Source organism: Acanthochromis polyacanthus, chromosome 18 (genome assembly GCF_021347895.1).
Source record: "Acanthochromis polyacanthus isolate Apoly-LR-REF ecotype Palm Island chromosome 18, KAUST_Apoly_ChrSc, whole genome shotgun sequence".
In the NCBI taxonomy this organism is placed as follows: domain Eukaryota; kingdom Metazoa; phylum Chordata; class Actinopteri; family Pomacentridae; genus Acanthochromis; species Acanthochromis polyacanthus.
Window position 1 is genome coordinate 5,841,126 of NC_067130.1, and position 17,437 is coordinate 5,858,562.

Consider the following 17,437-nt stretch of genomic DNA (forward strand, 5'->3'; position numbering starts at 1 on the left):
TTTTCTAAGTTATTAGACTAATAACTCGGTCACCAGTGGTCATGGTGGACAGTTTAATAAGAACTGGGTGAGGAGCAGTGGATGTTGAGCTGGTGTAGAAAAGAACAGCTGGTCAGATCACAGCAGGGTCTCTAGTAGTAAAGCTGCGCGTCATTCATGAGTAAAAGCACCACCTTTGGGACGGACGGGAGGCGGCAGCTGCCTGCCGGGACAGACGGGACGGATGCTGCGGGCTGTTGCCTCTCGGGCTCCTCTTCTCCTCCTCCTCCTCCTCTGAATATGGTTTTCGTTCTTCTGCGATTCATGAAGGGCTTTGTACAGAAACAAGGAAGCACTTTTTGGGAGTATTTGCTGCCGGTTTCGTTGGTATGAGCCGCTGATGAGTGCGGAGAGGACAGGATGCCCGCCAGCGGCGCAGACTCGCTGAAGCCCAGCGCCTTCATCCCGGTGTGCACCGCCGCCTGCCTCCTGGTCGGATCCACCTCCCTGTTCTTCGTCTTCACGTAAGTCAGGAAAAAACTGCTGGAAAATTCATGTGTCCATTCATTCATCCGCACACAGCCCAGTGATTCCTCAGGTAGCCTGCACCTCCATTCATTGTATAGATGTACTACAGATAGATAGAGATGTAGATACGTGGGGTTGATTTAACTGGGACCAAAAAATCTCCTTCATCTTTGGCGTCCTTCAATCTTAAACATCCCCCTTAACCAGTCTGCTACCAAATTTGAATCTCATTTTTAATCTCTACTTTATCTCCAAAATGTCATTTAAAAACTTGCCCAAACCGTCTTTTAAAAACTGTTTTTTATTTTGAAAAAGAGCTTCATCCTCCTGGCAGATCCAACATCTGACCTGGTTGGCTGCCTGGTTGCACCCTGAGGACTCTCAGTAAGCACAGTTGAGGGGATAAGCCACCCACAATCAGCGTAGACCTCAACCTGTCCCTATGACCCACATGTAGCTGGAGGACTTCAAATCCTGCCACAGCTCCACAAACTCCTCTGCATAGTTGACTCCAAACCTGATCGAATCTTCGTTTTCGATGCAACATTTGGTTGAAGAAGTTAATTTTAGCCTTCTTGTTTTGACCTACTTGTGAGGAAAGGCGGACATCGCGGGCGGTTGATAAAAAAAAAAAAAAAAAAAAAAAAAAGAGGAAAAAAGTCAAGCCAACGCTGGCATGAAAGGAAAAAAAATAATGTAATATCCCATAATACCCTGAGAATCCAATTTAAATGATGACTATAGGGGCTGGGTGGTGTGTTCGTATGCATAATTCAAGCTTTTATGTGCACATTAAGGACTACAAAGGAACAAACAAGCAGCTCTCTATACTCATAATACCCTAATTTCAATATGGAAAAACCCTTCTGATGTCCTCTATTGACTTAATGACTGAAGGCTCCCACCTCAACAGCTCTCTGCCAGTATATCGACCCCTGACCTCTGGAGCCATATCTGTCCTAGTTTCTCCTGTATTCTCCAGCCGAGCACCGTTTCCACTGGAATCTGACACCAGATTGGGGGTATGGGATTAGGATCCTCTGCCTGATGCCATGTGATCCCCCATCTGGGGAAGTGGAGTCTGGAATCTTTGAGTTTACTACAGATGTACACGGAAAAATGTGCTGCTAGTGCACAGGAAATGGGCAGTTTTGCAGTCCAAAGTTATCCCATTCCCCATTTTCTTTTTCATTTAATTGAAAAAGCTAACCAAGAACAACTTGAGTTGACCATGTGCACAGATAGGCAGCAAAAAATATGTGCAGACATGTATAAAATATGAAAAAACAGCCAGTAAAACAAAATAAAATCGTATAAAATACCAAAACGGGCAACAACATAGCAACTTGTTTCTAGAATAAAGATAAATATGAAATAATAGGGCCATTAAGAGCAACCAAAAGCCACTGTAGCATGTATATCTTGAAGTTTTTGCTTAAAAATATCAATGAAAGAGGAGTATTTGATTGAAAGAGGAAGCCTTTTCAAATATACTAAATAGTGACCTTTTAATCATCCCTGCTTTGCTTTGCTCAGAATATCCAAATGCACTTCTTCGTCTTCATGTATTTTTGTGTTTTCTAGTCGGCATAGATGTGCCTGCAAGATTAAAAAGTTGAGGTGTACACTTCCTGAACATGAATACAGAGACTGACTGGCCGCTCTTCACTACCTACTGTATGTTCCCATGAGTCACGGTAACCAGGATGAAGGCAGTGGTGATGTTATGGCGGATGACAAGCCGTGTCCTTGTGACTCAGTGTTATTTAGGTGGGACCGAACAGAGGATGACACCTGTCTGTCTCTGCTTTTCAAGGCAGGAAATCACTCTAGCTGTAGCTCCCCAATTACAGATATGAAAGATATGAAACAAAAGTCCCACTTTGGCTGCAGAATAAACCTCTAAAAACTCATTTAAGTGTATGAATGTTTGAAGTTTATCCTTAAAAAATCTTTAAAACAGCTTAGGTGTAACTGCAGCTCGAGCACACCAGCTCACCTGCTGTAAAACTACTCTACGCTACACACTGGCATTTTGTAATATTTGAGTAATTCAGTCATACATATTCAAACTAAGGCTGCAATGAATTATTATCTACATTTCTGAATAATTTGTGTTTGAGTAGTTTCTTCGTCTTTGAAACGTCAGAAAATGGTGAAAGATGTTGATCGGTGAGACCCAAAGTTAAAAATGATGTCCTCAAATGTCTCGCTTTGTCCACAACCTGAAGACAATCGGTTTAGTTGGACTGCAACTAATGATTATTTTCACCCTTGATTAGTCTGTTTATTTGTTTCTTGATTAATCCATTAGCTGCTTGGTCTGTAAAATGTCAGAAAATGGTAAAAAAAAAATGTTGATCTGTGGAACCCAAAAGTCAAGATGTAGTCATCTAATGTTTTATTTTATCCACAACCTAAAGATATTCAGTTTACTGCCATAGAAAATGTTCAAAATATGTGTATATATTTGAATTTAAGTACCTGGACTTAGAGAGCTGTGACTTTTTTTCCAGAAAAAAAAAATCAAATCAATTAATCAGTTGTCAAAATAGCCGACAAATTTAATACTTGACAACTATTTGATTGTTGCAGCTCTAGTTCAAACCACAAGCTGATTCTAAGGAGCAATAGTGATGCAGAAAGCCACGCCCACAAGTTAACAGGAGTGGTTTCTTAGGTTTGTTTTGTGTAAAATCCAACAAATTTGAATCTATGGCTTTGAGAGTTTCAAGGTGGAAATGCTCAACCATGACATGACTCCTTATTTTGTTCATGATGTGTCTTGTCGTTTATAAAAACACCATGTTACGAAGGTAAAACATATGATTTCCGTTGTATTGTCCAATTAGAGGCTGTATTATTAACCGGTGTTGCAAAATATCTTCTGCCTGACTCTGATATAAATCGCCTTAAAGTCCAATTTATGTACTTCCAAATAGCAAATAAAAAAAGCTGTAGCACAAAAGGCTGGGAGGGCATATAAGACACCCACAAGACGAGTAAAATTGCAGACATTATAAAAAAAAGTTATGCTCTTGGGACAGTCTGAGGGTGAGATATTCAACTGTTTTACTTCAAGATCAATATGCAGTCACTGAGATGCACGAAGACTCATCAGAGGGATTATTTGAATCCTGAAGTCGGTTCTTGAGGCCGTCTTAATTAAAACCGTGTTTCTGTTGTGAGGTCATTTCAGCTCAAATGCAGCAGAATCATCACTCGTTCATTCAATCATTTGCAGCGTCCTGATTTTGCTGGTTTAGCATTGCAGTCCCAATTAAGCAGTCTCTTTATCTATCACGTCAGCAGGTCATTGATTTTTTTTTCTCTTTCCTCTCGCTGAGTCTAGATGGAGTTCATCAGGGGCTCTCAACCTTTTTGAGCTCTGACTGTATTTCCCAAAAGTCTGCAGCAATTAGACACCAGTCGAGCTGTCACAGTGACATATTTCTGTGGTCTCATATGGAGGCGCGTCCAAATTAGCTGTTGAAGGATGTGGTGTTCCAGGGCCGATACTGATTATTAATAATGATGGAGAGTGACTAGAGATAACTGCAAAGCTCGGTGTCAGATATAGAATAACCCCAGACTTGGTTGAAATACATTAAGAGGGAATTTTCAACATGTTTATTTCAGTGTTGATGCTTGTTTCTGGTGCTGTCAGCAGGGCAAAGTGGCTCATTTTTCAATAATTTTATTTAATTAAAAAAGAAAACAATAATCGGAAAAAATGCTGAATATCGGATCTAATAATCCACTTGGCTGATAATCAGTCAACCCTTACTCCAAATGGATTAAAATGACCCCAGTTTGCGTCATTTCCCCATCAAAAAAACAATGTAATGATGCATTTCTCCACCAGATTCCTATGCTAGAATGATCCTTTATTCCAAACCCTGCAGCCATGTTGCATATTAAGTCATTCATAGCCTTTTATCTGGTATTATTCATGCAGTTATCGGCGTCAGCAGCTCTGTGTGAGCATTAGCAGTGCGGGCATGCATACTTCCATTTTTGTTTCCTCTGCAGGTTTGCTGCAGGACGACCTTTAGATTCGCCGAGACTTTTCTTGGTCTTCCTTTGCCTGATAAAATTCATCAGTTACTGGTTTCCTGCTTTTGTTCCTCTGACTGTGGGCTTTTGTTTGGGTTGGTGCTTAAGGTTCGACGCATTGTTAAAGAATGCAGGTCATCAAAGATCACAAACACGAGAAAGGCCAAGAAAAATTCCCCTCGTTAGCCGCGTTTGTCTCACTCTGCCTATAGGTGCCAAAAATGTACTCATTTAGTATATAGAATCTAGAAAATCTTGCTTTCTTGCTTTATTAAAGTGCCACATATTCTAAAAACTGCTATTTTTTTGCTTTGTCAAATGTGTTTGAGCTCCAGTTTAAGTCTGAAATCTTAAAGCGGGCTAATTCAGCGTGCCACAAATGGCATTGACAATATGCTAAATGCTAATATAGACATTGTTTACACAGGTTAATAATAGCACAGTACTCAGTATCACCTCTTATGCTGCATTGTGTCCAAACCAAACAAATATTGGCCGCCGTTAGATAATGTTTCCTGCAGCGAAAAGCTCTGAATTGACCCAAAGCTGTGTTTTATTGCTCAAGAATTCAATTTTCTGCCCTTTAAAAGTGTCATAGTTTCTCATTATAGAAGCTGAACTGTCAGTGGAATTGGAGGCCTTTTAAAAGAGCTGAGCAAACTGTTTGTTCAGAATGATAAAAACATATTGGAATTCATTTCTGCCGGTTCTCTACGCTATTTTAAAGCTTAAATGTCTTTTCTTGCAGCTGCAGGAATGAGTTTGCTTCTTCTTTTCTTTTCTTTTCTTTTCTTTTCTTTTCTCGTACCGATGTTGCCTCTCTGACGGATTACATGACGGTGATGTCATTTATGTAGCTGTCACAATATTTCAGTAAAGGGGCCGCGGCTGCCAGCGGTAGTGAACTTGTGGCTTGACCGACTGTGTGGCTGCGTCTGCTGTGCCACTGACCCACTGCAGGGATGAGGGCCAGTGTGCAGATTGCAGAGCAGCTTACTGTTCTGTGTGATTTAATAGAGCTCTGCCCAGGCTGTTTCATTAGGTGGGGCTTGTCTTGCTGTGCTGCAGTGTAATGAACTGTCTCTCCCTGTGGTCCAGATGGTCTCAGACCAATGATGGAGGCTCATTGTGCGCCACACAGAGGCGTTCACACAGTAATCTGGTCCACATCTATTTATTTTTTAATGTTTAGAAAAGAGAAATGCTAATAATTTACCGCTAAACTAGAATTGACAGTGAAAATCCCATTATTCAGCTCATTCCTGTTGAAGCGGGCCTTACCCAAGCTTTATTTTACGGTCCAGTGAAAGCAGCGTTGTCACTAACCAGCTTCAGTTACTCAGCTTAATGTAACCGACCAGCTAGGACAGCTAAAGCGCACGTCAGACATGACCATATGTAATGGAAAGAACTCGGACACAAATCCTCAACATCAGCCTCGCCTGAATGGGGGCTGGAAGATCGTATTCTGCTTCCTTAATCTTTTTGTCACACAGTGTTACGTCTTAAGATTCTCTGCATTTCATTATGCTAAATTTGTTCGAATCTACAAAGAAAATCTGTGTCCTATTTCCAATATTTCCTCATCTGCTGCAAGTCTTGTGGGAACATCTGTAATAACTGGAAGTCTTCTGCAATTAAAGCCCATCAGGAGTGAATCAATTGGATTTATCTTGTGGTATGCAATCCATAGTGGTGTGTGCCATGTGATATATGGTGAGCTTTGACTGCACACTCCGTGTATTCTGATGTGAGGAATCCACTACGCACTGGACTGGCAGAAATGGTCTGTAATCCAGAGTTCATAATCCAGGGGATTACTGGGTTTGCAGCTGGCATGGCATCAGCAGGCGTTCCTCTAGAGGGGAGACCCTTCCCCCACCACCAGCCCAGGGGTTTGGGGTTTGGAGCCGCACTGGGATGAAGTGCACAAATGAAGCAGGGGACTCTTAATTGCTTTAGTGTTTTGATTTGCACTCAGACTTGGTGTTTAATCCCTAACTTTACTTATCCGTGAAGCCATATCTGGAAAAAAAATGTGCAGAAAGTATAGCTACTTTTACACATGTTCAGTTTATGATGTTTGTTTCTGCTAATGCTGATACAGTGTCATACCCTGTAGGATTCAGAAACAAACAAGTATATAGGTTAAATAAGTGATGCTCAATCAAACACTGTTAATATTATCCAGTGAATCTTTTCTGTCTCTGTCTACTACCGTAACCTGATTATACTGCCCCTCCCTCTAATCTCACACAGAGATATAATCACACACACACACGCACACGCACACACACACACACACACACTGAGGTGGTGGAAGATAGTTTTTGAACATTTTTTAGAGCACATACAGACAAATACGGGTTAAAATCTTCACAGGACACTCAGTATTACATATATAAAACGTAACGGTGTAAATGTTGTGGTACAAATTTGTTCACATCAATTAAGAAACACTTAACCCTGTAAGACCCAAATATAGAAAAAAAAAGACCAAAACAATAAATGAAGACACAATTTTATATATATATTTATATATATAAACCCACATATAGAAAAAAAAAGGCAAAAATTATATATATATATATATATATATACACCCCTAAAATATAAAAAATAGCCAAAAAATAGCCAAACTAATATATATATAATAGAAAATAATAGATATAAAAAATAAAATTTATGTATTTTTGCAGCAGTGGGTTTTACAGTGTTAAACTCCCAATTTTATATGATTGCAAAGATCAAAAGATCAGTTTGGCATTAATTCCACCAGACTTTCTTCTGTTAGCTTGATCATACATATTTGAATATTTAGCATGAGTTCTGCAATAATAAGGAACAAACTGCTGCTGTTATTCAGCATGTTAAGGTGTGATGACTTTAGAAAGTCTGTTGAACCGTTTGCAGCTGGATCTAAGTTTTCCAGTGTTTTGATTTGCAGCTTTTCTCTGTTTTACACCATTATAAATCTCTAGATTATTCAGTCAAACAACCAATTTCATGTCCTTATGCTGGCCTCAGAAAGCTTGAATGCCCTTCTCCTTCGCTTTTTTCTAATATTTTGTAGAGTGAATGATGCAAGATTGAAGAAAAACACGCAACCTACGGATTGAGCGATAATGAAAGTTATCATTCGGTCTTTGTGCATCACAGAGGCAGCAGGTTTCTTGCAGGAGAGACCCCATCGTTTAATCCCCCTGCTGAGGCCAGTGGGTGAACATGCGCTAATACATGCTTATCTTACTGTCAACAATTACTTTTGGGATCCACCGCTCCCATTAAAATAAATGGGATGAAGATGATCCCTGAAAATCTTTGTTTGTGTTAACCTCAACCTCTCAGGGATGAACACTGGCTGGGCTCAAAAACACCATCAGACCCTCTGTTGACAACAAGAATTCTGCTTTGAATGAACACAAGTGCACTGAATCTTTTTTATTTTTCTTTCCTGTGTGTTCAGATGCCCATGGCTGGCTGTCACCATCTGCCCTGCTGTGCCACCATGCTGTGCCATCCTTTTCCTTTTCGTGCTGGCCAACTTCACCATGGCAACCTTTATGGACGCTGGTGTGCTCCCAATGGGTTAGTAATCAAAGTCAAGTTGTGTTTACGGCAGGATGGATCACTTCCTGAGCGCCATTTCACTCGGCAATATTGTTTTGCAGCCAGCGAGGATGAAGACAAGGACGATGAGTTCCGCGCTCCGCTCTACAAGAACGTGGATGTGAAGGGCGTCCAGGTGCGGATGAAGTGGTGCGCGTCGTGTCACTTCTACAGGCCTCCACGCTGCTCCCACTGCAGCGTGTGCGATCACTGTGTGGAGGTGAGCGAGGGCAGCGGAGTGTGTGTGTGTGTGCGGGGAAAGTCAATAAAGGGGATTTCTGCAGGGTGAATGATGGACAGACAGAGAGGGTTATGGAGGGAGAGAGAGAGATCTCATTAATCAGGTTAATCCTTTTCTCAGATCCTTTGTGGCTTCAGTAGAAATACAATTGGAAAAAAAATGGCTCAGACAGCCTGTATTAAACTGTATATTGAGGGAGCATAGTGGATATTCAGATATCCCACAAGTTACAAAAGAACGCTTGGGCCAATGTATAATTGAAGGACATTTGAAATCTATGGGATATATCTTGCATATATTTTTTATTAAAAATAAAAAACTAATGTTTTTTATGTTCACTATGATCATGTCTTTACAAATCCCATAATTATATATTAAAGAAACAATCATTTATTGATAATCAATTACTGGATATCACTAAAATGTTAACTAAATAACTGTCTGAATTTAATAAAAAACATCTTCTAATTAGCTAAACAATAATATAATGAACTTATTCAAAATATTTTTGATTGTGTTCTTTTTATGAAGTTGAGATAATCATGACAGATATTTCTTTTTTGGCAATATATCAAATTTTATATGAAAAATAACAAATTGTATTTGTGTCTGAGAGAAATCCCTTTCCACTAAGTTCCCCATTACAAAAACACCTCTCAAGGAAGTGTGTTGATTCCAGATCACATGACCTGCTCCACATGATGTCATTTCCTCCTGAAGGATAGACTGGCAAGACTCCAAGGCTTTCTGAGTTATTTAATATAAAGTAGTGTGTGAGTCAAGTGTGGATTTATGGCATGTCAGCAGGTTTACTACAGTATCTTTATAAATAACTTTCAATTTTATTCAATTGTATATATAATATTTAGAAGAATCTTTCTGTAAAAACGCCATGTGGTGTTTGGTTTCAGGCGGCCGTGTTGATTTTAGGCCTGAAAACAGCAAAAATGTCAACTATGATACAAAAAGTCCCGCACTTATATATATTAACCCACTTACTTTTCAGAGCTTCACAATATTTAATTTTTTTTTTATCTGTGTAGGACTTTGACCATCACTGTCCCTGGGTAAACAACTGCATCGGGAGGCGAAACTACCGCTACTTCTTCCTGTTTCTGTTGTCACTCACCTTTCACATGATCGGCGTCTTCTCCTTCGGCCTCATATACGTCCTGCACCACATGGACGATCTATGGAAGCTGCACTGCACTGTCACGTATCCTTAAGCGCACTCAATGTACATTTGCAGCATTCATGCTGTCTATGAAAAGTATTCATTCCCACCTTGGTGATTTTCCCCTTTAACTCCTTTTCAGCATTGAATTTGTTCCTATTTCTGTGCAGACTGACAGTTCTGCAAGGAAGAATGGGGTAAAATTCCAGTGTCTACTGAATAGTGATTTAAAGGTGCTGAAAACATATACAATCACTTCTTCTTCATTTTGTATTTTTAATCGACATTAATTCAAAGAAATCTGTTTTCACTTTGACATGAAAGAGTCTTGATAAATCGGTGTCCAAAAAGCCTAATTAAACTGACCATAATTCAATGTTTTAAAGATGTAAAGAGTAGAGAGAACTTAAAACTGTCTTTTGCGCTCTATGGTAAAGTTAAAATGCCATAAATCATTAAAAAATAGAAAAGATTTATTGCTTGCAAAAAAAACCCAAAAAACCCTGAAATCAGTATGAACAGCAGTTGGTGTTGCTAAAGCTAGAGGATAATTATTCCACTTATTGTAAGTTTTTGCTTCGATATTTGTCCCTTCTTCGCTCTAAGTTCAGTAGAAATGATACTGAACAAACACCTAGTTTTGGCCTAATTTTCCAATGTGAAATGTGGAATAAAGTGATTTAGATTAAATATAAAAAATTTGCTGAGATTTAGTTCACTTTTTTTTTTAAAGCAAATGGCATGTCACAAATAATAATTTAAAAGACTGTCAGACAATTAAAAAAACTAATTAAGTTGCCCATAATTCATTATTGTGAGGACAAACTGGGAGAGACAACTACTGACTCTGGAGAGTTTGACCAAAATAAATTGTTGAAAGTGACCCAGAATTTGTACAAAATGTCATAAAATTGTCCACAATCACTGAACGTGTCAAAAATGACTCGCTGCATTCCAGAATTAATAAAAATTTGTCCAGAATGAGTCAGAAATGGTTGAAAATGACTCAAACTTTGTCCAGAATAACAGAAATTTATCCAGGATGACGTGAAACTAGTCCAACATTAATTAAAAATGCCCAAAATCATGAAGAAATGACCAGAGTTCAAATGTCCAAATGTTAGCAACCCTCAAAACTCACCTTAAACAGTGGCTGAAAGCGAACCAGTCTTGCGACCATTGACCTTTTAGTAGTTTGTGTATTTTTTGTAATGTCCTCTTATTTTGACCTATTGTCCTGTGTTTCACTGTTATATATTTTTTAACCTACCTAGGGACTATGGATGTAAATTAGCATTGTTGCTAGAATCCAGTGTATTTATGTCTATTGCTGCCTAAATAGATGTTCTTAATGTGCACTGTCCCTATCATGTAAATAAATGGGGAGAACTTCCAAAGGGGGTGTTTCTCAGACACTGTATCTGTGCTTTTATATGAGCAAATGTCTCATTGATTCCAATATAAAGCACTTTTCCTTATCAGTATTTCCAGTTTGGTAGTGATCAGTATATCAGGGCTGTTTCTCATCCCAGTCCTGGGCCTCACTGGATTCCACTTTTATCTGGTATCCAGAGGACGAACCACCAATGAGCAAGTCAGTTTGACTTCTCTAATATTAAACTACTGCCTAGAAGCATTTAAATGCCGCTATATAAATATGTTTGGATGTTCTCTACAGGTTACTGGGAAGTTTCAAGGAGGAGTAAATCCTTTCACAAGAGGCTGTTGTAACAACTTGGAGTATCTGGTTTGCAGTCCCATTTCTCCAAAGTAAGAAGCATTATTTTCCTGCTTTATTTCCGGCTTGGTATGCAGAATTGTTGTGCCTTATTTGCTGACACTTTGCTGGTCCAGGTACACAGCGAGACCCTGCAAGAAAACAGTCATCCACATCCAGCCTCCGTTCCTGAGGCCAGAGACGGACAGACAGACGCCAGTGAAAGCCAGGGACAACGGGATACAGAGCCGGGATCTCCAAAATAAAGTATGCATAAGCAGTTAAACATTTCCTCACTCACTGTCTGAGGACTGTGACCTCAGTTGTCAAGTGATATGAGATCTATCTCTTATGTCTCTGTGGGGTTTTTCTCCCTTCCTGCCAGAGACCCTCAACTGGAGCTGTCGAGCTGTCAGACATCAAACAACAGAAAACTCCACCGCCGCTGCCTCCGAAGCCGGACCACAGTCTGCTGAAAAGCCAAGTAGCTGCAATGGACGGTACTGAAGAGTGACACAAACACCAGCATCCTGTGATAACTACACACACAACTGCAGCAGTATTCCTCAGCATATATACTGTACTATGACGAAATTCCTCCTAGCATTCAGGCTGTTTTATTACATCTTTTGAAAGCAATAATTAAGTTTAATGTTTCTTACAAGCTGCAATATCTTTTTACTTTAGGGGATATTTTTACCTTTTTAATCCTCTGAACACCAAGCAGTTTCTGGGCATTTTATGCTCTTGTTATAGTTGAATTCATTGTTGGTTATTTTTTTTATCTGCAATATTCTTCTATTCTTATGCATTCTGAGAAACATGGATCATCCATTTCATATCTCCCTCAATGAGCAAAGAAACATTGGTGGTGGACGGCTTCTATCCCGGCACTGAGGGACAGAAATATTTAGAAAATCTTTCATACTATCAGCAATTAGACTGAATAATAAACAGATAAGACACCCATGTGATTGAATTTTCCTTCAGGGATAAATAAAGTTCTTGTATTGTATTTTATATAAAATCCTGCACCTTTATGGAAACAGAACAACAATGGACAGAAGTAGAGGGAACTTAAAATGTGTTTTGTGCTGTAACCTAAATCATTAAAAACAAAAAAGACAAAAAACTTATTTCACAAAAATGGGAAATACCTGGAATCAACTTATAGAGCATTTGGTGTTGCTGACGTGGAAAAAATACAACGGTAACTCCTCATACTGCCTGCAGTTCAGTTGAGTTGGAGAGAAAAGTACCAGAAAAACATTTCATTTTTGGTGATTTTGTTCAATGTGACATGTGGAATAAAGGGATTTTGATGAAATATCAAGATTTGTTCCTTCGGTTCAGTCAAGTTTTCTGACCAAGCAGAACTTCACAGATGGTTAATTCAAAGACCATCAGAAAGTAGAAAATCCTTGTTTTGATAAATGATGTCGTTTTTGGTGATAGTTTCAACAGATAACATGCCTCTCAAACCTGCTGCCAGGCTTGGAGGTTCAGAGGGTTAAAAAAAAAAAAAAAAGCAAAATATACGCTTGTAATCCACTTTAAAGATTTACAGCTTCAGTATGGAGCAGTGGGCTTTGAGCTGAGTGTTTTAGACAGATGAAGTATTTGGAGACAACTGGCACTGGTCTGTTTGTGAGTTTTGCTGACAACAGGAACAATGTAGAATACTGCTTCATCCCTTAAAACTCACTCAAAATGTCACTGCTGGGATATATGTGCAGATTTCTATGTATGTTTGTTTGTGTCTACAATTAATCACTAAATGATTTCATTTTCAGAAATGGGACATCACACCAAATCCATCATTCCTGTATCTATTCCCACCGTGCCACAGCTGCGTCCGGTCCTGGAGGCCATTTCCAGAGGATCGTCACCCATTCCTCCAGAGCAGGTGACTTTTAGAATGAGTGGGATCCTCAGTGTATAAGTTCTAGATTTGATCTGTGTCTGACAGATGCTGCTGCCTGTTTTTTTTATTATGTTGCTCAGTTGCTGAAGACATCAGAGCAGCAAGGGAACACCAGAGGTCCTGACCTCCGCTCCGAATCCAGAGAAAGCCCAGTCAGCCATCAGGCCGGTCTGCCTGTCCAGCCTCTCCTCCAGGCCGGTGCAGCGTCCAGCTCGCTGCAGCTCAACTCTCTCACGCTCAATTCCCGTTCTCTCACCCTAAAACACAGCGGCCGCCACGGCAGCAAATCCCATCTGTCCGCCGTGCACGCTGACGGTTTGGGATCCAACCCTCCACCGGGCATCATCTCCTCCTCCAGCCTGCTGGCCAACCACAGCAGCAGCAGCAGCAGCCTCCCCTACGATAACCTCATCAACCCTGCAGACCCTCAGTTCATTTCTCAGAGAGGGGCTCCTTCAGTCAGCTACCACCCTCACTTCATGTCCCTGGGCACAGATGGGGCAGTGCAACGGCCGCCTGCCCACACCTACAGTCCAGTGTTTATGGGTGTCTCCAGACATTCCCCTCAGCCTCGGGACCTCTCGCCATCTTTGCAGGGTCTCACCTCAAGAGATCCGTCGCCTTCTTTCCAAGGTTTTATTCAAAGAGACTCTTCTCCAGCTTTCCAAGGGCTCATGCCGAGAGACCTCGCGACCCAAAGTGTATCATCACGAGACGTTCCCCCTCCAGGAGTCGTCATGCGAGATTTGACCTCTCAAAGTCTTCGTGACAGCCTTCGGGATCTCGTACCGCAGGAGTTGACGCCACCCAAGTCGGCTGCCGCGCGCTATGACAACTTTTCCAAAACCATCATGGCATCCCTCCACGAGAGACGGGAGCTGGAAGAGAGGGAGAGGATGCTCCGTCTCCAAGCCAGATCCCAGGCGCTCTACGGCCCGGACATGGGGATCTACGACATCCCCAGCAGGAGGAGTTTACCACCGGACAACATCCGACCTGCAGGCTCCCGAGGCCCGACTCCCCCGGCGTACGGCTCCAGGGAGTTCCTGATGAGTACAGGCATTCTCGGTTACGGCATGAGAACCTCACCTCTCTCCAGCTCCTCCACGTCGTCTCTCACTCGTGGCCCCAAAACCTCCAGCTCTCCTCTACAGAGCGGCAGCAGCAGCAGCCTACAGAGCAAAGGCAGGTCTTCCTCTCCGGCCTATTGCCCTCCCGAGAGGCAAACGCAAGGCCTCCCTTCCTCTACGTCCACCCTGCCCCGTTTGTTCCCCTCGAACGCCTCCACCACCTCTCCGTACACCTCCTATGCCACCACAAAACGCTCCTCGCTCCTGTACTCCTCCGAGGGGAAGGACTCTGTCACGCTGGGAGCTCTGAAGTAAAAGAAAAAAAATAAATTCCGTGTTTCTGATGGTGTGAATGAATCATCTATGCAGCGTTAGTCTCAGTCTTCACAGCTCCAAAATCTTTTGTAAATAAGAGGCCATTTGGGACTTTCCTGTGTGGGATGGTGCGTGAAAAACAAATACACAGTGAAGGATAAACTTAGAAATATTCTTGCAAGGTCATTTGACCAAATGGAAAAAAACTAACTGTGACTCTCAGGATAGTTGTGCATCCTCTTACAGACAGAGGGAGCTCTGTAAACTCAAGAGCTATGTAAAGAATACAGATTAACTTATTATCTGTTTGTATGTGTTTTGATATTGCTTTGTGAAACAGTGTAATACCACATTATCTGACTCGTCTCCTGCTGGAAAAATAACCCTTGTTTAATAGAATTTTGTAGCTGTTTATATGAATAAACTTATTTTGTAATTTCCACTGCTGTTTTTATGTTATTTTGTGGTGTGAATGAAATCACCTGTGCAGGAAAATAAAAAATACAATGAGACTGTGACAGAGGCAGCTGCTCTAAATGAAAATTGCATTTCGCCGCTGCTTATCAATCTTGCTTCTAAGATATTACGCTTGTTGTAGATTTTACTCCCAAATCACAGGATCATTTTAGCTCATAACTGAACAGATGGTGATGATTTACGGAGATTGACTTTCAGGCTCATTCATTGTCTCTCAAAATTGCTACAGTGCGTGAATGCATACATTTGCACGGCAGCGACGAGAGCATTTCTGGGAAAAACACATGAAATTGTTACGCAAGAGGGAGTTTAATGAAATACAGCGGTGTAGCAGAATGATTCACTGGCTCTGCAATGCCAGTTTCTGCACTGTACTTGCGTGTGGCACCCTCTAGTGAAGAGTTTCAGAAGGTGACCTGATGTCAGTGAGGCATCCAGATCCAGCAGATGATGCTATTGTGTGTGAAATCCCAAAAAACGGCAGGGTCTGATGGAGGCTCTGTGATATGCCCCATATTCCATACACAGTCTCATTATCACCATGAGTGCTTATTAAAATAATAAGGAAAAAAATATGTTTTTTAGGTTATTTTCATTTTTTTTGACAGTTTTAAATGCCTGAGTAGCCTTCAGTCCCAGGACAGGCTCATAAATCAGGCAGAAATATAACTAATAACAGGACATTTTATTACCTCGAGCCCTGACAAACAATGACGCATTTCTGTTGAGGCAGCATATGACATGATTTGACACTTTGAGGTCACGCTCTCACGTGAATTGTTTGACCTTTTAGACAACAGATATAACGGTTACATCTAGAAAGGCCCGACTGATTTCCTCTGCTGGCAGATCTCTCAGGAGACCGGTAAATTCAGCATGATGCACAAACGACTCAGTCAGACAGGCCTAGTTAAAGACACGACGACAACAAAAGATGTGGAGCATGATCAAAAAAAAAAAAAAAAAAAGACGTCTCCCTGTCGGAGTGCCAGAGAGCAACAAGTAAAATGTAAACAAGATTGTTCAGTAGTCATCAGAGCGGTTGTTCTTGCCAAAAATATCTAACGAGATCGCAGATTACATGACACCGCCTTTCCACTGAGGAGATTGTGGATACGACGGGGAGGAAGTCAGAGGCGAAAGACGACGTCAGGGCCTTCAAAGCAGCATTAGACAACAAGCTGCTATTTGTATGAGTCACTGACATCTTCTCCTCAAGTATCTGTGAGCCAGAGGACAGCAAACTTTTCTGACTACATTTTATTACATTTTTTTAATCATAAAGGACCCAACAAGTGCATTGATCATCTCTATGTGGGGCATTCAAAACAACAAAGACATATGATACAATAAAAGACCTAATTAGCATCCATGATAACCTGTCTGATCCCTCTTCAAAAGCTGCTTCAGCTTTAATTTTCACCCTCATGTTGTCTTCATTTACTAGCACCAAATATATTGTTTCCTTGTTTGAAAAAAATCCAAAAATTCTGCAAAAAGTTCCCCAGTTTTTTGAAAATTTGCAAAACCTTCAGGAAGAAAATTCCAATAATTCCTTAAAAGTTTCCCTTAAAAATTTTATTTAAAAAAAATCCCCCAAATTTGGCAAGAAAATCCTTGTAAATATTTTCAGAAAATGAGTAAAAATCTTCCAAAAAAATCCTTAAAATATCTAAAGTGATGACATATTTATCAATAAAACTTCTAATATTTTCTTTAAGAACATTCACAAAAAAATCAACCAAAATCCAACAAATTTTGCTGGATTTTGGTTGATTTTTTTGTGAATGTTCATAAGAAATGTATTTTTTAACTTTTTTTTTTCCACCAAAAAATGTTCAAAAATTTCTCAGAAATGTTGAAAATTGGATATCAGAAGTTTCACTGTCAAATTTTTTTTCCTCCATATTTTCAAACTTTAAAATGGGTCAACTTTGACCCGCAGGACAAAACGAGGGTTAAATGATCCTGGTTACTAAAGGTCTTCTTTTTTTTAAAGGACGTGTGTACGCTGAAACAGATTTTAGTCCATACTTGACTATTTCTGTGAGGGAATTCTGCGATGTCGAGAGAGGAATGAGGAGCAGACTCAGAGGCACTCTGGAGATTCAGATGGCTTAGGATGAGAATAAGTTTTACTGATATCAGGAGAAGTGATACAACGAGCAACACAGTTATGTGAGCACTGGCAGCATCAATTCTGAGGATTCTCTTAAACCATGAGTTGGAATGATATTTAGATTACGGCCTAATATGGAGGCAACTTGTTTACTTCATACTAGACGAAACAATATCTAATCTTAACCAAGTCGTGTTTTGCCTACAGCAGTTGTCTCTCTCTCGTGTA

At 40.5% G+C, this 17,437-nt stretch overlaps 1 protein-coding gene across 1 annotated transcript; it reads left to right on the top strand.

Moving 5' to 3' along the window:
• Positions 1-43: 43 nt before the first annotated feature.
• zdhhc8a (zinc finger DHHC-type palmitoyltransferase 8a) lies at positions 44-15,053 on the top strand. Its single transcript, XM_022215333.2, has 10 exons — positions 44-503; positions 8,030-8,151; positions 8,235-8,392; positions 9,457-9,629; positions 11,079-11,181; positions 11,266-11,357; positions 11,442-11,571; positions 11,690-11,804; positions 13,098-13,210; positions 13,309-15,053. The coding sequence occupies exons 1-10, from the start codon at positions 400-402 to the stop codon at positions 14,611-14,613; spliced, it is 2,415 nt and encodes an 804-aa protein (XP_022071025.1). The 5' UTR covers positions 44-399; the 3' UTR covers positions 14,614-15,053.
• Positions 15,054-17,437: the final 2,384 nt, after the last annotated feature.

Bases quoted from the DNA above. Each gene is read 5' to 3' on its own strand.
- zdhhc8a (XM_022215333.2), top strand. From the start codon at position 400: ATGCCCGCCAGCGGCGCAGACTCGCTGAAGCCCAGCGCCTTCATCCCG. The intron at 8,152-8,234 runs GTTAGTAATCAA...ATTGTTTTGCAG, and splicing joins CGCTGGTGTGCTCCCAATGG to CCAGCGAGGATGAAGACAAG. The intron at 11,358-11,441 runs GTAAGAAGCATT...TTGCTGGTCCAG, and splicing joins TGCAGTCCCATTTCTCCAAA to GTACACAGCGAGACCCTGCA.